Source organism: Nicotiana tabacum, chromosome 4, assembly GCF_000715075.1.
Source record: "Nicotiana tabacum cultivar K326 chromosome 4, ASM71507v2, whole genome shotgun sequence".
In the NCBI taxonomy this organism is placed as follows: domain Eukaryota; kingdom Viridiplantae; phylum Streptophyta; class Magnoliopsida; order Solanales; family Solanaceae; genus Nicotiana; species Nicotiana tabacum.
In genome coordinates, this window is record NC_134083.1 from 118141590 (window position 1) to 118166801 (window position 25212).

General features: G+C 34.7%; 1 protein-coding gene and 1 non-coding gene across 2 annotated transcripts; one reads left to right on the plus strand and one right to left on the minus strand.

The window, feature by feature from the left end:
- Positions 1 to 10912: 10912 nt before the first annotated feature.
- Positions 10913 to 11068, plus strand: LOC142180537 (5.8S ribosomal RNA). Its single transcript, XR_012709155.1, has one exon. It is a non-coding gene; the product is annotated as a 5.8S ribosomal RNA (ribosomal RNA).
- A 7668-nt stretch (positions 11069 to 18736) lies between these two features.
- Positions 18737 to 21452, minus strand: LOC107807453 (uncharacterized). Its single transcript, XM_075251013.1, has 4 exons — positions 20930 to 21452; positions 19238 to 20700; positions 18933 to 19009; positions 18737 to 18776 (listed from the first exon to the last, which is right to left on the minus strand). Exons 1-4 carry the CDS (start codon positions 21450 to 21452, stop codon positions 18737 to 18739), a joined length of 2103 nt encoding a protein of 700 aa, XP_075107114.1.
- Positions 21453 to 25212: the final 3760 nt, after the last annotated feature.

Genomic DNA, 25212 nt, shown 5'->3' on the forward strand with positions numbered 1-25212 from the left:
TGAAGATCTTATGATTTATAATGTTAGGTTCCCTTCTTTTCTCTCTAAAATGCTCTCACCTCTCTCTAAAACCCTCAGAAAAATACCCCAAAATAAGTCTCAAAGGCTATTTATCAAAATGGGGTCGGATTATGAAAATAGAAAAATTAACCCTCCGAAAGAAGATCTGCGGTCGCATAATGGACCGCAGAATGGGTATGCGGGTCGCAAAATACACCGCAAAATCTATGCCCAGAAATGGGCTTCACTGAACAGGTCTGCAATCATTTTGCGGTCGCATAACTACTTCTGCGATCGCATAATGGTTCTGCGATCGCAGAATTGGTCGCAGAATCGTATTTTTCCAGCCTTTGGTAATTTGGTCCTAACTTCTTGTAGGAATGTCCAAATCATGAACGATTTGAAGAGTTGGAAATTAGACTCAAAGAGCTTTAATTGGATAGGTAATTAACAATACAACTCTTCATATCATGAGAGGTATGATCGTTTGAATTTAGGTCTTGTGCGAACTCACTTGAAACTTTATCCCATCATAAAATTTTCAACTTGACTTAGCCTTGGGTCCCTTCTTAGACCATAAACCATTCTTAATGCACCTCATACATATATTATCATAATCAATTGATATCATTCATATAATAGTCCTTGTCTACATACAAAATAATATAATTTGCGCACATCGACTTTCTTAATAGCACTTAAGTACTTCTAAACTTTCCGGGATGTTACACTAGCCGCCAGTGTTCTCCAGGTGCATTCAAGAACAAAGTTGCTATAAATACAAGGACCAAATCCAAACACTAAAGATGTCTTAAGTCCTTAAGTTTGTTGTGTCTATGTCTTTTGTTCTTTACTTGTAATCTTACACCACTTTCGAGAGATACATTTGTAGGACAATATTCAACCATTATGGTTTTGGTTTTATAGACTACAGTTAGTCAAAGTATGTTTGATTTGTGTTGTTACAAAGAGCTTGCAATAGAGTTATAATAAAAGGGTGAGTGATTAAGAGTTTAATTCCTAGATTGCAATAGGTTGTAATCTCAAGTTGCTCTGTTTAGTGGAGTTAAAATCCTACCAGGGTAGGCCGTGATTTTTAATCCCTTGAACAAGGAGTTTTTCACGTAAATATCGTGTGTTTTTTACTTTCTATCTATTTACTATGAGAACAGATAGAGAATAGTTCTCTATATTGTTTGGTTGACTCCTAGTTTCTATCAAATCATATTATTTTCAACTCCTAAAATTTGACCTAAATAAAAAAGAAAATATATTTTCATGGAAGATAAAGTTTTTTTTTAAGATTCAAAACACTAAGAACATTCTTAAAAAACAGAATGTGAAAGTAGAAACCGCCAATCAAAAAGTTGAACACTTCAGAATCCTTATTTGAGCATCTCAAAGATATTACAAACATGTTGAATATACATGTACTTCATAAAAAGAAAATTATTTTATATATTTGATTACTATCTTAAAAAAAAATAATATGACACAAACTCTAGGACAAAGTATACCAAAGGGATTACGAAGGTAATTGCTCTTTAACAATATTACAAAGTCAAGAAACAATCCAAACGAACATATGTTGCTAGTGGCACTAATACATGGGTCACCAACAACAATTCCGCAAACACCAATTTGAACCCAAAAAAAAGACTCATGAGAGGAGTACTTTAAATATAGAGTAATGTTGGCAAGAGCCTATATTTTCTTAAGCGTGAACGTAGGAACAGATTGATTGTATTTCAAACTAAACATGGAATTACATGAAGTTGGCACTCATGCCGAGTGAATCAAGTTATACAATTACCATCTTCAAGTTGAAAGTACGCTAAGATAATTTATAAATTGGAAGTTAAATGAAGTTAAATACTTATTGATACTCACAATAACATTATTTTTCTAACTCATCAACATTTAGATGGACGATGTATCAGTTTGCTTTCTTTGGATCTTCCACGTGATGCTTTTTCAAGAGTTCATCAAACGCATAAATATCACAAACACAATGATAGCTAATTATGACAACTTATTTCACTTATTTGCATTAGGACTTTCATGAAAACAAACCCTAGCGTAAAGGACCAAAATGAAATTGAAATAAGAAATTATTTGTAAGTTAAACTTTAGCTGATTTTAGAATCCTAAATATTAGAATTTTTACGTAATTTAAATAAAGAAAGATTTAATAATAAAAATTTTAATTAATTAATTTTAAAGTTCTAAATTTAAGAAGAGATTATAATGTTAGGTTCCCTCCTTCTCTCTCTAAAATGTTCTCACCTCTCTCTAAAACCCTCAGAAAAATACTCCAAAATAAGCCTCAAAGGCTATTTTTCAAAATAGGTTCGGGTTATGAAAATAGAAAAATTAACCCTCTGAAAGCAGGTATGCGGTCGCATAATGGACCGCAGAATGAGTATGCGGGTCGCAAAATGCACCGCAAAATCGATGCCCAGAAATGGGCTTCACTGGACTGGTCTGCAACCATTTTGCGATCGCATAACTACTTCTGCGATCGCATAATGGTTCTGCGATCGCAGAATTGGTCGCAGAATCGTATTTTTCTAGGCTTTGGTAATTTGATCATAACTTCTTGTAGGAAAGTCCAAATCACAAACGGTTTGAAGAGTTGGAAACTAGACTCAAAGAGCTTTAATTGTATAGGTAATTAACCATATAAATCTTCATATCATGAGAGGTATGATTGTTTGAATTTAGGTCTTGTACGAACTCACTAGAAACTTTATCCTATCATAAAATTTTCAACTTGACTTAGCCTTGGGGCCCTTCTTAGACCATAAACCATTCTTAATGCACCTCATATATATATTATCATGATAAATTAATATCATTCATATAATAGTCCTTGTCTACACACAAAATAATATAATTTGCGCACATCGATATTTTTCGGGGTGTTACATTCTCCCCTACTTAAGAACATTCATCCTCGAATGTTTTACAAGTCCTTTATAAGAATAGAGTTACCATCATTTTACCTCCAACCGTTATACATAGGCACTTATGACTACCTCAGTCTTATACATTATTTCCAAAATTTCAACATACTTATGGACCTTAAGATTTGGCTATCTTTAAAAATTCTTAAAAATTTCGACAGAGTTTCCCCTATAACTGGGCATATCCACCTGTCAGAGAATCCGAGAAATCAATCCTAACAATATATCCATTACTCAACAACGCATCACAGTATATATCAACAACACCTATCTCAACATTAGGGCATTACATTAACCAGAGTGGTATCTTTACAGAAAAAATGTACACATTTAAACCATAATGCATAGAAGGTACGTTTTTGAACCACGACCATTTGGCTCTACAAACAAGTGAGAATATTTCCTTTCCTCAACCCTTTAGACCTACGAGGTGATCTCCTGGACTCACAGACTTAGCCATAGCACTTGGCGGAGACAATCTTAACTTTCGGACTTATCTAACATGGATATCAAATAGTTGCTCCTCATAATCCAATTATCCATTAACATCACCTTTTTAGACATAGACACATGAAACGCCAGGTACACGGAGAACAATAATAGGGAAATATCATACTCATAGTTTAGCCTATTTCCTTCAAGATTTCATAAGGCCTATTGTGATTACACATACTTTACCTTTATTAGCAATTCACATAACATATTCATAGAGAAAATCTTTAGAATAACCCGTTCACTTTTTTCAATTCTAAATCTCTACACCAAACACCCAAACTAAAACTTTTGCGACCCCCAACAATTACTCTAATATGTGCTAGCATGAATATGATCATAAAATTTTCTATCCAATATATTTGATCATGGGATGATGTTTCTTCTTTGACATGCTTGAACCTTTAACCTCCCATAGGTTTACTATAATAGGAACAACAAGGTTCGAGATTGGGCTGAAATTATTCAAGAATCCATCAATGTGCCGAGCACAGCATTTCAGAAGGTTATATTCTCAGAGACATGAAGGTTACTACCAATAGCGCTGACATGGCTAATCACGACAAATGAGACTTAGAGTTGCCTAGTAGGCATTGATAACGTAAGGAAAATATTCATGATTCTAAAATTTAAAAGAAATGAGTCATGAAAAGGACAATTGTTTCATTCCATTCGTGCCTTATTTAGCAATGGTAGGCCTCAAAGAGAGCGCCTCTTGGAATGTAATAAAAATCAATTTAACTCGAAATTAGAATATTCTAGCACCATGAATGTGATATGGGTTTCAAGATACACAAAGTTTTATTACGCTCTTAACTGTATTTGACACAAGAAATTTATGCCACAAACCCATGAGAATGAAAAAAAAGTTGATCATTTGTGAGATTATTATCATTCTGACAACTTAACCTTTACCAATAGTTGATCCTATATGAGAGGACTAGAGATACGATAAATTTTGTCTTTCAAATCAATATGCTCATCATAAGGCTGTTTAACTTTCAACCACACACAAGTGAAATCATGTAGACAGGACATCTTATGTTTGGATGAAATCATGTATTGGTTAGAGAGAATGTACACTTTGCTATGAGCAAGACATGTTCCTCCCATAATAATTCTCCAACTACAATACCAGCCCACTTCATGGGTAACTTCAATTCTAGGAGCAAAGTGAGTTACACACTGGGACATCATCTAGGTGGATATGAAAGTCATACTGAGATGGGTGAACAAAAACATCTTCTTGTGACAAATTCACGAAAACCTCAAATTCCCGAGAAACTTTATACAAATAAGTGACCATTTCAATTAACACGCACACATATAATAGGTGTTGAGATATGCTCTCATGTTACTTGACAATGAAAAGGATTCATGATATTATTCATAAAGGAGTAAAGTAAATGTTCCAACCATAGGAGCCACATACACCGGAGATAAAAAGAGTGGCTCAAGAAGGACCTCAACACTAGGCCACTATGCATTGGATTTGATACCACATAGGTGAACTTTATGACTGTGCATGCATAAGCACATAGGTGAACTTTATGACTGTGCATGCATAAGCACAAGTGAGCAGATGTTATCCATTTGAATCAAAAGGTTTTGTAAGAAATTCATCAGATACATTCCCTTGTTGAGAAGTTAGGAAAGCAAGTGGGAAGTATTAATCCTAGAGTTATAACTCAATTTAAAGACATAATTATAGATCTCAATTCCACAAGAGGTTGTAAATAAGAGAATTTGTGATAGAGTGGATTCACGAATAATGTGTCTTGTTCAAAGAGTAGATACATGCAATATTTTGTGATTCAACATTTTGGTTAAGATCATATTTATGTAGGCTTCTTCAATATGGATATACATATACAACAAAGAAAATAATGCGGTGTTCATAATGATGTACTAAGGAGTGACTTACTTGATGACTTTAGATTGACAGGGCAGTACCTTAATTAATGTCCCTCTACTCCACATCCAAAAAGAAACATTATTACCATAGTGACATACACCCAAATGACATCTCATACACTTCAAACAATGAGGATTAGGCCCGTTAAACTGACTCACCCCACCGACCTAATATTTACCCTTTTTGCATAAGTCATAAGAATCCCTCTTATCTTTCCTTCAGGCATTCACGGCGGGAGTAACAATCTTTGTAACATTTTGCTCTATGGGTCTTTGGAATTCCCCAATCCTCCCACCCCTAACACGCTCCTGAGCATACTTACAATATGACAAAAAACTGTTCCCGCCTGCATATCGGGCAAACATGGCTAGGTGTACCCAACCTAGGGCATTTGTTCTTCTTGTGCCCCCTCTTTCCACAACCATAACATATTTCAAGAGTCTTTCAACACATCCCCAAATGGTATTTCTTACAAATCAAACATTCCAGCTTATTGGTACAAACAACCCTTTTTCTTTTCTTAGGTGCTCTTACCACATGATCCAGTGGCACGATAACATTAATAGGGACAAGGACACTTCCCTTAGCAACTGGTTCTTTCAATACCTCATCGCTGCCTTGAACCCGTGGGTTACTCATATGGAAAATAAGATATAACGAAGAATTTAGCTTCCTACCTTGAGCTCTATCGCACGAACATGAATATCAAAGAAATGTGAAATTCCTAAATGTCCAAGTAGCCTCCTCATTATAGATGTGGTCGACAACACATCGATAAGAAGGACTCTACTAGATACGGCTCCGAGACATCCTAGAACACTTTAAAACCTTAGGCTCTGATACCAAGTTTGTCACGCCCCAAACTCGGGGAGCGCGATTGGCGCTTAACTGAGTAAACCCGGCTGAGCAAGCCTGTTAGATTTCATTCTACCCAAATTCATTCATGAAATAATAGGAGATGTACTCCATTAATCAAAAAGATTTCATTAACAACTTTCTTTTTCATTCTGCAGCTTCTTTCATAATTTTCAAAATATTACGAGTTTATAGAATTAATGAAAAATATGATTTCCAAATACCAACATATCTAGTTCAGTTCCCAACATCAACCACAACCCACAACCTGTCTACGGAGCCTCTAAGTACAATAAAAGAGTAATATAGAAATGCCGGCAATAAGGCCCCGGCTATACCTCAAAACACAGTACATGAGAAACAAATACAAGACCCCAAAATAAAGTGGAGCTCACCAAATCAGCTGAAAAGAGTGTACTGCTATCACTGATCAATGACACCTGCTATAGAACCACCTACATCCATGAAAGATACAGCGCCGCTGGCAAAAGAGACGTTAGTACTATTGGCAAAAGAGACGTTAGTACTATTGAATAGCACTAGTATGTATAGCTAAAAATAGAATGCTCATATAAGAAAAGGCAACACATAGAAACAGCAAGTTAAAATCCACAATATCCAAATGTCCAGTTAAAACATAATAATTTTTTTAAATACGAACTTCATATACAATTTTTGGTTGGGAGATCATTAGCACCGATATACCATTGTTCACAATACCAATGTTCACAATACCAGTGTTCATAAAACCAATGCCACCGTACTTTTAGCACGGAGTCCGATCACGACCCGATCGGCTAGGCTATCTCATTAGAGAATCAACCACAATAACTATCTATACCAATACCACCGTAAATTTAGTACGGAGTCCGATCACGACCCGATCGACTAGGCTATCTCATTAGAGAATCAACCATAATTACTATCAATACCAATACCACCGTAAATTTAGTACGGAGTCCGATCACGACCCGACCGGCTAGGCCATCTCATTAGAGACATCAACCGTAATTACTATCATTACCAATACCACCGTAAGTTTAGCACGGAGTCCGATCACGACCCGATCGGCTGGGCTATCTCATTAGAGAATCAACCACAATTACTATCAATACCACTACCACCATAAATTTAGTACGAAGTCCGATCACGACCCGATCTGCTATGCTATCTTATTTGAAGACATCAACCAAAATTTTAATTTCAATTAAGAGAAATATTTTTATCACATCAATCTCATCCTAAATAAGGAGAATAATTCACTAAAATAACATAGGTGCAAATATATTTACCTCATCATCTTTCACATTGTATAAATCTCTACTAGTATTTTTAGGAATTCACAACGACAATATTTTTTTGGCTCTTTTGGCCATTCACAAGATTCTTTATTCAAGGCACGGTGGCCATATTTGATATTCCACACTTTTATTTCTTCCCTCTCATGTATCATCATCATAAATATCAACATACATATAATATTCCGAAAATCACAACTCTAAGTTCATTAGAAATGAATAATTTAAGCACAATAGATTTCTTTCCGAGAAATGGAGTAATATAATTGGCAATTGATGCGCAAGTTAAAATCATCAACAAGTAACACACCATTTATTCTTGAAATACTTTTCCCCAAAAGGATAATATACAATTTCAACTCACGAATATGTAAGAGCGCAAAACACATTGGAAATACTCACAAAGCATAGTATTTGCTAAGACAGCCACTTATGGCATGACTTGAGTACCAAAGCTATTAGGCAATTCTATTTTCGAAGTCATTTTAAAATATTTTAGTCGAGGCTCATTTCATAACCTTTCTCACATCATTTCATTTCATTGGAACCATTGGCCACAAGTATAACTTTCACTCTTGCACATTGGCCACACTTTATATCCCAATTCACTTATTTCATTTCCAACTACCTTTATAAGTTATCAACAATAATACATTTCCAATCCAGACTTTAGGTACACATATGAGTAATTTCGAGTCTTAAGAATATTGAGATTTTCTCACCTAATTGGTATACTAGTTCTTATTTAAAACACGACTTTAAGCCACAATATTTTAATATGCAAATCATACTTTGAACATCTATCTTTCGACATAAGGCTCATTCGAAATAAATAAATTTATAGGGAATAACTCGGAATATAAAAGTTAGGAATCTTGAGCCAATCATACTTGGTCTTACGAAAACATTATGAATATCTATTCTAAGAGAGAAAGTTTAGCCAACATACCTTGCTTTGAGCTTTCCTTAAATTACTACAACACGTTTCGAAAATTCTAGCAATCCCAATCTATTTTGAGAAATAACAAAATTGAACCATTATTAGGAAGATATTCATGATCTCGGCTCATTTGAGCATTTTATCAAACAGTAGGCGTGCAAATATAACTACAAGGTTCTTCTACAAGATTTACTTCTCTCCACAACCCAATCTTTACTTATTTGAGCTCAACAATCTTCCCACAGACCATATTAGTACAAGCATGTATAAATAATTCTCTTATACCCAAGAATCATACTCGTAATCAACAATCTTTTACCCAAATTCGAAAGTGGAAACTAGGATATAGAACCTTACCTCTTAGATGAAGATCTTGTGATTAGCTTCCTTGATTCTTGAAGATTTGTGCAAGATTGGATGATTATAATGTTAGGTTCCCTCCTTCTCTCTCTAAAATGCTCTCACCTCTCTCTAAAACCCTCAGAAAAATACCCCAATATAAGCCTCAAAGGCTATTTATCAAAATGGGGTCGGGTTATGAAAATAGAAAAATTAACCCTCCGAAAGCAGGTCTACGGTCGCATAATGGACCACAGAATGGGTATGCGGGTCGCAAAATACACCCCAAAATCTATGCCCAGAAATGGGCTTCACTGGACAGGTCTGCAATCATTTTGCGGTCGCATAACTACTTCTGCGATCGTATAATGGTTCTGCGATCGCAGAATTGGTCGCAGAATCGTATTTTTTCAGCCTTTGGTAATTTGGTCCTAACTTCTTATAGGAATGTCCAAATCAAGAACGATTTGAAGAGTTGAAAACTAGACTCAAAGAGCTTTAATTGGATAGGTAATTAACCATATAACTCTTCATAGCATGAGAGGTATGATAGTTTGAATTTAGGTCTTGTGCGAACTCACTTGAAACTTTATCCCATCATAAAATTTTCAACTTGACTTAGCCTTGGGTCCCTTCTTAGACCATAAACCATTCTTAATGTACCTCATACATATATTATCATGATCAATTGATATCATTCATATAATAGTCCTTGTCTACATACAAAATAATATAATTTGCGAACATCGACTTTCTTAATAGCACTTAAATACTTCTAAATTTTCCGGGATGTTACACTAGCCGCCAGTGTTCTCCAGGTGCATTCAAGAACAAAGTTGCTATAAATATAAGGACCAGATCCAAACACTAAAGATGTCTTAAGTCCTTAAGTTTGTTGTGTCTATGTCTTTTGTTCATTACTTGTAATCTTACACCACTTTTGAGAAGTACATTTGTAGGACAATATTCAACCATTATGGTTTTGGTTTTATAGACTACATTTAGTCAAAGTATATTTGATTTGTAATAAAATTGTTACAAAGAGCTTGCAATAGAGTTATTATAAAATGGTGAGTGATTAAGAGTTTAATTTCTAGATTGCAATAGGTTGTAATCTCAAGTTGCTCTGTTTAGTGGAGTTAAAATCCTACTAGGGTAGGCCGTGATTTTTAATCCCTTGAGCAAGGAGTTTTTCACATTAATATCGTGTGTTTTTTACTTTCTATCTATTTACTATGAGAACAGATAGAGAACTAGTTCTCTATATTGTTTGGTGGACTCCTAGTTTCTATCAAATCATATTATTTTCAACTCCTAAAATTTGACCTAAATAAAAAAGAAAATATATTTTCATGGAAGATAAAGTTTTTTTTTAAAATTCAAAACACTAAGAACATTCTTAAAAAACAGAATGTGAAAGTAGAAACCGCCAATCAAAAAGTTGAACACTTCAGAATCCTTATTTGAGCATCTCAAAGATATTACAAACATGTTGAATCAATACATGTACTTCATAAAAAGAAAATTATTTTATATATTTGATTACTATCTTAAAAAAAATTAATATGACACAAACTCTAGGACAAAGTATACCAAAGGGATTACGAAGGTAATTGCTCTTTAACAATATTACAAAGTCAAGAAACAATCCAAAGGAACATATGTTGCTAGTGGCACTAATACATGGGTCACCAACAACAATTCCGCAAACACCAATTTGAACCCAAAAAAGAGACTCATGAGAGGACTACTTTAAATATAGAGCAATGTTGGCAAGAGCCTATATTTTCTTAAGCGTGAACGTAGGAACAGATTGATTGTATTTCAAACTAAACATGGAATTGAACCTACGGAAGGATCATTGTCGAAACTTGCAAAGCAGAACGACCCGCGAACTTGTTTAAAACTGGGGAGCGGTGCGGCCGGGGCGCTTCGGCCTCCATCCGCGCGGCTCCCTCCCTATCCCCGGCGCGCTCGCTCGCGTGCGTGACGGGTGATTAACGAACCCCGGTGCGGAAAGCGCCAAGGAATACTAAATTGAAAGCCTGCCTCTCGCGCCCCGTTCGCGGTGCGCGCGGGGGACTTGTGCTTCTTTTGAAACACAAACGACTCTCGGCAACGGATATCTCGGCTCTCGCATCGATGAAGAACGTAGCGAAATGCGATACTTGGTGTGAATTGCAGAATCCCGTGAACCATCGAGTCTTTGAACGCAAGTTGCGCCCGAAGCCATTAGGCCGAGGGCATGTCTGCCTGGGCGTCACGCATCGCGTCGCCCCCCGCACGCCGCGCCCAGAATCATGGTCGTGGTGGTGTCGCGGGGCGGATACTAGCCTCCCGTGCGCCCCGAGCGCGCGGTTGGCCTAAATGCGAGTCCACGGCGACGGACGTCACGACAAGTGGTGGTTGAAACTCAACTCTCGTAATGTCGCGGCTACGGCCCGTCGCACGTTTGGGCTCCCCGACCCTTATTGCGCTTAGGCGCTCCGACCGCGACCTCAGCTCAGGCGGGACTACCCGCTGAGTTTAAGCATATCAATAAGCGGAGGAAAAGAAACTTACAAGGATTCCCCTAGTAACGGCGAGCGAACCGGGAACAGCCCAGCCTTAGAATCGGGCGGCTTCGTCGTCCGAATTGTAGTCTGGAGAAGCGTCCTCAGCGGACCGTAAGTCGTTACTCCATTCAGCTATCCCAAAGACTATGCCTATAAATAAAAAAATGGATCGAAAGTTCAAAGTCAGTCAATAAAAATACAGACCCGAAAGCACATAAATTGATTTCCAAAAAAAACAACAGAGATTAAAACCTATAAAAGCAAAAGCACAGGATGAAATCAATCCTAATTTTACTTCGATTATTATTCCATTTTTTACCAAAAGGGTTAGCGACGGTGATCGTACAACATTAAATTTAAAAGAGGTAAATCACTATACCCAAAATTTTCTTCTTTAATTTAGGCTTAATACCCATACCAATATCATCAATGGACTGCGATCAAGAAGCCATTAATCTCAACTAAAAAATTTGCATGTGGGGCGAAACTAATTGAAAAAGCAAAAGGAGAAACAAATACAAATCTACAAAATTGAGGTTGAAGAGAGGGATTGTTTTCAATATCAAATACACAACAAAAAATCATGGGCAAAATTGATAAAAATCGTACCTGCATGTAGAAGAAATTTGAGGAAGAAGAAGAGAATCGGGGAAAATATGCAAGCTGAATCTGTAAGCATTCACAAAGAAAACAAAGGAGTGAACAATAAAAAAGTTAAACAGAGTAAATAGCAGAGAGAAAATAGGCGTAAACGCGTTGCAACTTGCAATCATCGGAGAAGATGAAATCTAGAACACTTTAGAGAAAGGTGGAAAAGAAAAGCAAGATGGTGCGTTGGCTGTTCATCCTGAGGTTAAACGACACGTTTCTTACATAATACAGCAAAAAGTCCAAAATGCCCTTAATTGGATTTATTTTGGAGCTTAATGTCGAAAGTCTTTCTCTTCTAATATACTAGGCGGGCTTGGTCCGTGCCAGCACGGACCCAACATTATTTAACTCTACATGATATCTAATTGCAGATAAATTAATATTATAAGTATGAAATCGAGTAGACAATATTTCATGCTAATTGGTAGATACTTATTTACATACATTTTCAACAAAATATACGTTGTTTGCGTCTACGGGAGCATTACATTAAGGGATGCTTAAAGTGCCACAACAGTTACAACATATATGACATAACTATTTACATATGCGGTCTTTTGTCTTCTTTCGGGTTCTTTTTCTAGTAGTTCTTCAGCAAAAATATTTGCAAAGAAATAAACATGTTAAAAACATCACATACTTGTTATAGAAAGCACATAAGTTGAAATATACAGGATGGTAAAATTTTAGGTAAGCTACAGTAGAAAGTAGCATATATGAAACAGAAAATAACTTCCATATACAACATAAGGAAGAGATTCAAACAGGATATGGTTTGTGCCTGTATTGGCAAAATATGAAAATTAATTCTTTAACTTACACAGCAAATTCATAAACTATAAAATGTGTGCTATTCCAGTGATCCTTCACAGAAGCACTTGATGCCTCACTGAACCAGACTCAATATCCTTATAGGAAAGAAATATCCTTAATTTAAATGTGAAGCTGACAAGTAATTTTGTATGCATTACAGCATAGTCCAGCTAACATGGTCAAGAAAATTAGCGAAAAATAACTTTTCTTGTAGCCTCAAGTTAAAACAATTGCGGAAACAATTATGTTATTTAGAGGATCCTTCCAATAGAATCCATGTTAAAAAGCATTCCTATATTTACAGTTATGAGAATAAAGAAACTAAAAGAATGCTTTCCTATCCACTTCCACTGTAAAACACACATCAACCACCTCCAACTATAAAGATAAAAATAATTGTTTTTCTTTTGGGATGTGCGGACTATCTGCTAGCCAGGGACTAAGAACTATCAAAGTAAAAGTCACAGGCAACAACTATATCTATATGCAAACTAAAAGATGTTCAACTGAGCAAGAACAAAAGATGATCATTTGAGCAAGGACTTGTAGCAGCTTCAATACTCATCAATACATACAATAATATATTGTTTTCTTAATGACTAAAGTCATTTTTAACGATTTTCACATAGTTCAAAAGTTTGTTTTACTGCTCCTTTTTGTTACTTTTATCTTTCTTTAACCAGTAATTGGTAACGCTAATACTAATATGTATCCTGCTAAATGAGTAATAATTTCAAATTTTATTGAACTGGATTTCAGCTATTTTAATTCTATTTATTTTTGCAATTAAAGAATATACAATATCTGAGGCCAATTGTATTCAACCGCTCGTTTGAGTTGTTTGAGACAAGTGACTGTAATTATCAAGGTTGTGCTTACTTTGTTTATATTCTCGCAGCAAACACTCTGTTATTGTTGTATTACAACGTAATATAATTCCTAGACTCTTGGTGAATAATTTGTGTTTGAAATGTTGGCTGGTTTTATTGTTGATGTTCTCCAAGCAGTGTTTACAGCACTGTGGGTAATCTTGACACTTTGTTCCTTTCACAATATATTGTCCCCTTTTATGGAAACTTTATTTGCTGATCTGACTTGATAAGCAGTAACTTTTGAGAGGTATTATCATGCATTTTGGTGATTATGTGACACCCTTCCTGTCTGGGAAGGTTATGATTTTCCCTATAGCATTCTAACGTGTTTGCTTCATAATAGTCTAGCATGCTGCCTATAGGGACCATAATGGTTAGATTCACTATCTAAAATTTGACATGTATCAAGTCTATTATCATTGCTCTAAACGGCATTGTACATAGTATACATCCATTAGTCATTCTCATTATATAGACCATCTCTTGTAACACATAAAAGAAAACTAGACAGAAGTGAACAGTAATCCTTTTCAGATAAAGTGCATTGTTCATCTACACAATCATAGTGCCTCATGCATCAACCACTTCAAGAAATTAAAGAAAACTAATTACCACAGACTTTTTAATAATAAGTAACATCTAACGAATATACCCACAGTTTTAATCATTGACGAAAAGATAGATCATCAAAGCCATTTAACGGGAAGAAACCACATCAGCAAAATCTATATGAAACTTGGGAGTAGACTACTATTTAATAACTAAAAACTTTCACATCAAGAGTCAAGATTTTCAGCCACATTAGTGTGTGAAAATATCTTGGACACCAGAAATTTACCAATGAAAGTATTCTGTTTCTTTATCAAAATCGCATTTTTTTGACTCTCAATTGCTATTTAATACCAAAGGTTGTTTAAAAACCCATTAAGACACTAAGAATTTTATCATACTTTACTGATGGACTATTTTCTAGAAACAAATAAGTTTAATCAAACTTATCCCTTCAGTAAATCATTATGAACTCCAACTAATAAACCTTATAAAAATAATGAAATTTTCAAATAATGTAAACCTTTTGAAAATCATGCAGTAGAAAGATCAGTATCAAAAGTGTATTATTTGAAAATCATGCTCGATCCCTAATTAAATACACTAACCTCGTATCGGCGCGACATATTCCGAGTAGAGGAGTATCCAGAAAGCAGTTGCAAAAGTGAGCTTAATTAACCGCATTCAAAAACAGTAGCAAGACGTGGCTTCACTTGCATCCCAAAATAGTAGCAAAAGATGTTTCACTGGAAAAAGTGCTAACAAATGATAGTCATTTAAGTTGTCTGTCTTTTTTACAAAGTTGCATCTCATATTAAATTTAGAAGGAACAGAAATTTCAAATACCTTTCAGTAGTTTTTTGGAGGGGAAATTTGCATTTCCGCCTTACATTTGCTGTAGGAAGCATTGTCTTTGTTGGTTGTGTGTGGGTGGTCTTGTTTCTCTGTGGCAACATGTTCAATTTTTCGTTTACTTGCTTCCGCAACGTCCTTGATGGTGGATGGCATTTGTGAGACGACCAAATTACTTTTGTCCATGAAAGACAGAATAACTAACTTTCCTGGCATTGCGTCATTGTATTTTGTAAACAGCTTTTTTATTTGAATCCTGAAGATCTTGCCAGTCAGTAGCTTTTGTGCGTTCACAAGAGGCAGCAATTCTTTCTGGATTGATAAAATTGGTTATTTATGTGTGAGAGGAGGCTCAACTTGCAGAAGATACTTGTTTGTGATTTTTTGAAGTTAACAATGTACCTTGACATTACAGATATCATAAATCTCTTCCGACGTGAGAAGTAATATTTTTTCTGCATGCTCGTCGAAAATAGTTGCTGTTGTAGAACCGCTCTGGTCTGTGAGCGTCACTTCAAATTGGCACCTAGTTGTAAGATAAAATGATTGCTTAGTTAAAAAGATAGTGAATATATGATATTAAATATAAATAGTTATGTGAAAAATTATGTGGAAGAATGTTATTGCATGTATACCTGGGAACCAGTTGGGTAGATCGACGGGAATTAGTGCAGTAGAATTTTCTCCGTGAAATAGCTCGCGTGAAGTGTTGTTTGCAGTCTGAACAAGCTAGGATACAGAATCGTTGGTTCTCAAATTTTAATGCAACTTCAGCTTGTATGTAGAATATTTGGCCCTAGAAAATACAAAGATACCACACATTAATTTTTTGTTATTAGAGAATGAAGGTAAAAGTTTGTAACAGTATATATATGAAAATTTTGTGTACTTACTGGAGCTTGCTGTTGGATTTCTGCAATTGGTACTATCTCTTCCTCGAAAAGAACAAATAAAAGAGAGCCTGTTGGACTTGTGCTCCTTACTGTGTACGCAATAAGTAGCTGCTCATTTCTTTGGGCCCTTCAAGTACGTTAACATCTCAAAATTAGTTCTTGTATATGTTCAAGCATTGCATGACCAAAAATTTATTGATGGAGAAGCAAATCTGCAATACCATGTTCTCAGCGCCTTTGCTTGCGGGTAAGGAGGATTGATTTCGATTGTTGTACTGAATCTGTTAGCCAATCCTTCATGTATTTGAACATTTAGCTCCAATTTGGTCGCCTGGAATATGGAAAAGTAAAATATAATTGCTTACCTGTACTGAATCTGTTAGTCCATCCTGCATGCATTTGAGTTGATTTACCTGACGACGACTTTGGTCTTCCAATTTTTCTAGCAAGGATGATTGGGTATTCTTTAAGCTGTTTGAGTAGTTTGTTCCCATCATGATCAATAAAATCTTCCCAAAGTGTGAGTTTTGTTGGTTTTTTCCTGTGTAAAATAAGAAGAAATTGTTAAATAACTATGTTAAATCAATACGGGAATCTCAATGCTTAAATAGCACAAATGAGCACCAATTGGAACATTTATGTGTTAGACATGATTAAGAAAATGAACACACATTGATATCTTAATGTGAAGGAATTTCAATAATGTAATTAGTTTCAAAGAAAACAGGTATTCCCTAAGGTCTTGACTATTGATTCCTAACAAAAGCTTCTAAAGTAAAATAGTTTGAAACATCAGATGTTCTCGAAGAGTCGATAAGTCTCAGATCCCAAATAGATGATAGAATTGCTTCATTACACTTTAAAAATATTCATGTTTACTAAAAGATAAATAGATATAATTCACAACTTACTGTAGCAATGATCCAATTAGTTCCAACATAAAGATGTTTTGAATAGTTCTCATATTGCGATGTAACTGTATTATACAATGGAAGAATATCTAATAGAAATGTTCTTATCATTGATATGCTGATCTCTTCTATTAGATCTTTCGGCATTGGTAATATCTGCACATTTGAAATACAATAGTTTGTAAGTACATTTGTGATATACAAAGTTTTAGCATCTAGCAATCCACGGCCGGATGAATGCTTTGAATAGAATTTCTATAATCTACTTATTAGTTATTAGAGCCTATTATAAGCCTTCCCCGGCATCAGCATCTGAATGCTACTAAAAGAAGAAAGAAATATCTCGTTTAAGAAGCCCATCCTGCTCCAAGCTCCATTAATCTCTTCTTCTCTGGTTCAGATTCATTCTCTTTAAGTTGTTTTCCAATTTCTACAGTTGATTAATTCATTCAAAAGCATCAACCACTAACAGTGTCTAAAGAGATGATGAGTAAACCAAGTATATCACAAAAGAGCCTTTTTTTTAATAAGATGCACGAAGAGAATCTATCCTGGCTAATAAATATTAACAAGAGATATATTTGAAGCTCCTAAGACCACGTACTTAGAGAGTCGTCATTAGTTTCTTCTTTTGAGATCTAGGTACTCAATCCGTAGTGGCTTGCATGTAGATTTCTGATCCAAAAAGATTGTAACTTTTGTCAAACAATTTATAATTTAGTACCTTTTTGAACTGGTGATAAGTTAAATCTAATTTTTGTTGTTGATACAAAGTTAAACAAATAGTAGAAATTAAGAGGCATTGATATGCCTTTTAGACTCTTGGGTTGGTGTATACTTTTAGCAACCACACATTGTCATTCCATGCAGCTATCCCAAAAATTATGCTTATAAATAAAGAATAAATTGAAAGTTTGAAGTCAGTCCTGAAAAAGCATAAATTAGTTGCAAAAATATTGAGGCAGATTAAAACCTACAAAATCAAAAGCACAATATGATATTAGCCCTAATTGTATTTAGATTCTTATAGCAAGGAAAACAATAAGAGAGGAACTTGACATTGTTGAGAATATTTAAAGATATGATCAAATATTATAGTGATGTATAAATGTTGGTAGTAAAACGTTAAACCATAATAATTCCAGTAATGTGTAGTGGACCTAAGTATGCTTTGAAAGATCATAATTGTAGCAAAACCAAAGGTGAATTGAAGCGTGCAAAGCAACCTTTTGAAGGGTACAACCTCAACTTGAATCTCGGTTTCATTTATTGTGTGCTATTGCTAGACAACATACGAAAAGTGAGACTATATCATACTTGAGTCATCAGTTGCTATTTGGACCCAATAAAACAGGTTTATGTATACTTACTGATCATCCATGATGATAAAATCTTGAATTCTCCTCCAATTTGAAGCATATGTTGAGGGGCTGGCGTTGAGCACAATGGCAAGCACATCTTGCGTTTAAAAAGAACGATGAATAAGTTAATAGATAATGAAAATTATTATAGACAATAATAGTAATAATAACAATAATAATACTAATAAATGTGAATTTTAGGTGAACAAACAACATAGATAGTTAAATATTCAATTACCGAATTTAGATCCCTCGGGTTGATATTCAAAGTTGCCAAATGGTGTAAGATTTACGCGCGTTGGCGGCGGTAGCGGATCTTCTAGAGGATTAACAGCTTTTATCGGCTCAACAATGGTACACCTATCAATTGTCCATGTAAATTTGTTAAGTGGATTTCCATACATATAGTTTGATTTTTTTACTTGTGCAACTGACACCAAGTATGGAAAGGGCGGAACAGATCTTCAAAATGCATTATCTCAGCATTGAATATAATGCATACGACTTGATTTTCCTGTAACAAAATAAGACAGAATTAGGATAATATTAATTTAATTACTATTGGCAGAGTTATGAATCCTCTAAAGATCACCTCTTCGTCTTGCAAAATCATCAGTTGATACTTTTTCGTTTTCTCTCTGTTGTCTCTAGGTCTGCCTTTATCAACTACCTGAACCTTGCAGGTCCATTCTTCTGTTTCTGGAGTAATCGCATTGATGTTGAACCTTTCTGCCATCTAGATGTAATCTGCAAGTATAACACATCATAATATCATAATGAACATATGCAACATTGCCAGAATGACTATAATACAAAATGGAAGAATACAGAGAATGAACAAATTGTACGTCAAACTTACTGTTAGGAATGATGGTCTAAGTTAAAGAAAAAGCTTTTTCGATAATTTCGTCATAGACTACATTATATGCAGAGTGATCATCATTCGTCGTCAGTAGTAGTTGGTCTAATTAATACCTTGACACAGTTAGAGCCTTTAGCTCTTGATAAAGCAACGTACAATTGGCCATGAGAAAATACAGGTTCTCGCAAATAAATGCGAACAAAATCTAATGTTTGGCCTTGAGCTTTATTTATAGTCATGGCGAAACATAACCGTATTGGAAATTGTGTTCTCTTAAATTGAAGGGGTAGTTTTTCGTCTTCTGATGTTAATAGTGGTATTCGCAGAATGAATACATGTGTATTTTTAAAATCACCACTAGATATTGTAACACTAATAACATGAGATTTGAAATCATTACATATTAATCGTGTCCCATTGCATAAATCTTCGGAGGGATTCAAATTTCTTAATAATATAATTGGACAATTTTTTTTTAAACACAATTTATAAGGAGGTAAACCAGGAGGATTTAAAGTGTGCAAAAAATCTTCATATTCACTTTGATCTTTTGGATCAATAGTTTCATCAGTAGCTAAATAGACTTTTTCATCAGGTGGGAATTGAGCAATTAGCATGTCATTTATTTCATCAACGAAGTCATTCTTTGTAGTTAGAATTGCACGAGAAGTAATAAAGGAAATATTTAGTTGAATTTTGCCTAGAGTTAGTTCAAATTCGTTGATATCACGACCCATTGAATGAAGAATATCATTAATATGGTTTAGCACTTTGTAACGAATTTCTCTTGTATGCATGTTCGGGTATTTTTTGAAATCTTCAGACATCGGACTTTCAAACTTTTCCCACAACTCTCTTGGATTAGCGGGATTGCAATAAACTAATAGTACAACAAATAAGTGTCTTAAACTGTGTGGCATTTGGTAACTTACTGCTTCTGACATACATTCTATTAAATTATTATCACAAAGTAAAAATCCTCTTTTTTCTGCAGCTTCTCTAAACGTGTCACACATTATTCCGTTTACAGTTCGCAAATTTTTATACGATTTTGGTCCTCTTACGTTCATTAAGAGCAATCTAAGATAGTATCTTTCTCCTTCGGTTGGATGACATGTTACAACTCTACCAATAGCATATCCTTGTTGGCGACGTGACCACATTTTGTATGTTGCGGACCAAACAAAATATTCTGGAAATTCTCGGTATAATAAATTCAAATTCATAGCATCTTCGTTTTTGTTATTCATTGTAAAAAATTCAATTAACATTATTTTTTTAATCATAGGATTATTTACAATTCTACCAATATTGTCTGTATTTTTGAAGGAAACAATTTGTTGTCCATCAAGATGGAGTTGAAGATGGTATACATTTGGAATCATTTCACTGATAGGAAAAGCAAATATACGCCACACAGCCTCAGGTGGTGTCACCCGCCTAGCAGATTGGTATTCCTTTATTTCATCTACTTCTATATTCGTATCGTTAGGATGTATATGAAATGCAATTTTATCATGTCCCTTGCAAATATATTTGTAAATGTACTTAACAACTTTAATATCAGAGCAAATTTCTACATTTATATGACAATTAAATTTACTAAGTAAGAATGGATTGTAGGAAACAACCCATGAATTATCAAAATATTGTCCTCTAATTTCCACACATTTTACCGTGTTTCGTCTTTTATAAATAGGGTATGAATTTTTTCCTTTAGTTGTCTGTTCAGCAAACTCTTTTGGAAACTTGAATTTACATTGACCGTTTTTTCTTCATACAGGGACTTGTTGGATTTAATTGACCACAAGGACCATGTAGCATGTGTTGTGTAACAAGCTTAAATAAAGAAGAGTTTCTTTTAGGATCTGGTAATTCAGCACAAACAAATTGATCATATGCCTCTGGAGTAAATAGTTTGTATTTTTCATCGAGTATAATAAGAAAATGAGCATGCGGAAGTCCCCGTTTTTGGAATTCTACTGTGTACATAGATGCAACAACTTTACCAAATATTTGTCTTTTTAGTATATCTTTTTTAAGCTCTTCTAGTTTTGCTCGAAATATTCGGCTAACTAAGTCGGGTCTATTCTGGGCCTTATCTGTCGACATCAAGTTTTCTTGAATTTCAGGCCAAGAAGGGTTGCATGTCATAGTTAGAAATATATCGGGTATTCCAAAACGTTGCACTAATGCAATAGCATCCATATATTGGCGACGCATATTTCTTGGTCCTCCTGTAAAGCTAAATGGAAGTATTTTGTTCTTACCTACCTGTGAGCCTTCTCTCTCACCACGGCGTAAAAGATCTAAAAGTCCCGCTAACATGTCTATTCTTAATAAATCTTGGTTGAAAGAAGCGAAATCTAATCTTTGAGTTTCAACTTTTATCCATTCGTCTACAACATATTGTTGTAATAATCTTCATGAATGTAAGATTATATTTTCATTATCTCTTACTTGAAGTTGGTAACAGTAGTATTCACGACAAGAAACAGTTTCTCTTTTTCGTTTGCCTTTTTGCATCACTTCAGCTTCCATGTCAAGGAAGCTGAAGTCATATTGGTTACACTTGGCAATTGTTCGTATTCACAATACGGATGTGTTCTAGAAGGGGTAGCTGAAGGCTTAAGTTTTTGAATACCACAATGCCAACCATTTTGACCGTAAGGGAACAGTAATGGATATTGCAATGGGTCATAACATCTGTAATAATAGTTTACCAGTTGGCTTCTATCACTTTTTGTATATATTCGGATATGTGGTGTAGGGATACAATTATTGGTATCTTGTTCTACCCATATCCCTGCCACTTCTGACGTAGTTGGTAGGTTGTACATTCGTTGTTCTAGACCAGCATCGCACTTAAGCGCAATGTAGAAATCTGATAATTGTGGGATATTTATTAAGGATTTCAAAAACTTGAGTAAAGATTGGTTTTTAATATTTCCATTAAATTTTTCACAGTACACTCGTTCAATTTATTGGAACATGTCATTCGATTGCTCACTTCATTTTCATTATCATAGAAATATAATTGTAGATTTTTTCCTTTTTCATTACTTGGTATCAAGTCATTTATGAAATGATACATTTGTCCCTGAACTCGAAATGTGTAAATACCTTTATTCCTCTTTCCCAGTTCTTTGCCATAGCTTACTCCCAGGGATGTGAACGCAAATATATTATTGTATGTTCTTATGTAGGTTCGAAAATGCTTTGATTCTACAGTATTTCCTAGATATAAATTTCTTAACTCTTGTGGCACTTGATGTGAAATTAGCTTAACAATGCCTTTGCGACAACAGAATGCGGGTGGCTCGTATTCAAATTTTTTTGCTCCGCAAAATTTGCATTTAGGAACAGTCTTTGACATAACATAATCAGTTGATGCTTGGATTGTTATTGATTCTTCAGTATATTGTTCATGATTTGTGTTAGATGTTGATCCTGGGATACAACAATAACAAGTGTAAGTATATAATTTTGATAGTTATAAATGCATATACGTATTTATAATTGCATATACCATCAAAAAATGACGGTGTAGCTCTCTAACTTGTTTCATATATTGAATGTCCCATAAAAGGAAGATACTGCTCACTTGAAATATTAGCACTCATAGAGGATGATGCGTTAGCGGAGCTATTAAATGGGGAGCAAGCAGGAAGTTGTCGATCGCTTGTTTCAGCTTTATTTGCTCGCGCTCGTGCTGGGAAAGCCTCTTTTTTATCGCCCTGCATCATTCTATATAATTCGCGTCGCCTAACCTTCTTGTTAGTATGTATTTTTTCGGAGTTTTTATTTTTATGATTTTTACTCGACATTTCACTCGTCTACTTCCTGAATGGGAAATGTCACACACATATTTACATTATTGAATGTACTTTTAATATTGGCTAACATGTATGTATGCTTACATTTTTTAGAAGAACCCACGTAAAAACGTACAATAACTATAAATAAATGATGAGAGATTAGAAAATTTACCTTCTGGTTCAAGTGCTACTGCATAACAGAAGTAAAAAACAACCACAACGGATCGCAAGAGCTGCAATAACAAAGAGAATAAATTGCCATGCACAACATAGGCAAAAAGGCAAAGAACAAATAGAGGCCTCATATTGAACTTTGGCTTTACGCCCTGCATATGCTTGAATTGCATCTGCCATAGACTTATCAAAAACATTTTGAAACCAAAAACTATTCATTCTATATATATGGTGAATGACATAGCTAGAACCCAGAAGAAATATCTCGTTTAAGAAGCCCATCCTGCTCCAAGCTCCATTAATCTCTTCTTCTCTGGTTCAGATTCATTCTCTTTAAGTTGTTTTCCAATTTCTACAGTTGATTAATTCATTCAAAAGCATCAACCACTAACAGTATCTAAAGAGATGATGAGTAAACCAAGTATATCACAAAAGAACCTTTTTTTTAATAAGATGCACGAAAAGCATCTATCCTAGCTAATAAATATTAACAAGAGATAACTTGAAGCTCCTAAGACCATGTACTTAGAGAGTCGTCGTTAGTTTCTTCTTTTGAGATCTAGGCATGTAGATTTCTGATCCAAAAAGATTGTAACTTTTGTCAAACAATTTATAATTTAGTACATTTTTGAACCGGTGATAAGTTAAATCTAATTTTTGTTGTTGATACAAAGTTAAATAAATTCTAGAAATACTGCAGTAGAGATATAGTGGAAGCAAATGGGATATGTTTCAAAGAATAATTTCTTTAATACGACTGATACATAACACATAGCACATAATATAATATTTACTAATTTTTTAGAAGTAAATACGCTACCTTTTGGCTTAGTGGATGATGGCTGTGTATATTGTAGAATACCTATGGTAACAGAAAAGGATAAAAAAAATTCACTTGTTTCAGTCATATCATCAAACGCCTTGACTGCACCAAAAATCTTTTATGTTTCATTACTACACGCCTTCAACCCCAAAAAGGTCGGATTCGTGCAAAAAAGTAACATCCGAGATTTATGAACAGACCGGCTTGGGGTTGAGAAATCCGGATGAATACCACAAGGGGGGCTGTTGGACAATAATCATATTCACGTGTGGAATACACAAAAAAGGATGGAAAACTCAATAAGCAGAAAGATTCCAATATCAGTAATCTCAGAGAAAATAGAATCACAATTTTACTACTAAGTTCATCCTTAAAGAACCCATTTACTCTCGAATCACAATTTTTTACAACTAAGTTCATCCTCAAAGAACCCATTTACTCTCAAAACAATCTTATACAACTAACACCAGAAATAACAGTATATCACAAATATGCATTTATGTAGCTATTTTCAAACATCAAATAAGATACAACTACTGAATGCATATAAAAAATCCAGCAAGAAAGAAATCCAGAAAACAGGAAAAAATAAAAAAATTAACAAATACCTACCAAAGTCCCATTGCCAAGCTGAAATGGTTCACCAAACAAAGGAAAAACTGAAAAAAGGTCATAGACATACACATACAGCACATGCCACAAAAAAACTGGAATCAAAATGGAGAAATTTGAATCAAAAAACAGAAGCGAAAGCGTTAAATATTAGGAGGAAAAATTGGAAGAGGATTCGTGTCATTGGAAGACAGCAACAACTCATAAGGATTAGCGAAAAGTCAAATTACCTTAGTCTGGCCAAGAAGCAACAGAGCACAGAGAGACGAAGGAAAGGGAAAGTAAGAAAGAATGAATTGCAACAGTTTGTTCGTGCTTTGGGTTAAGCTCAAATTACACAGAAGACAAAAACCACAGACACGTGTTTTGTGAATTGGGTGGAACCGTGGAAGAACTGATGCGATGGAGGTCCAATTTTGGGATTAAAGCACACGTTTCATTAGATGTTGTTAAAGGTCCAAATTACCCTTGAACAAAATAAAAAAGACAGCTAAGCAAGCAAAACTCAAGCTCTTCTATAATATAGCAAAGTATGTGAACTTATTTCTTTTTTAATTCGTGCCAAAAAAATGACTTCTTTCTATATTTAGAAATAATTTACCTTTATGCAATGATTTATAGCCACACAAAATATATATGCCTCATTTTACATTACAAGTTC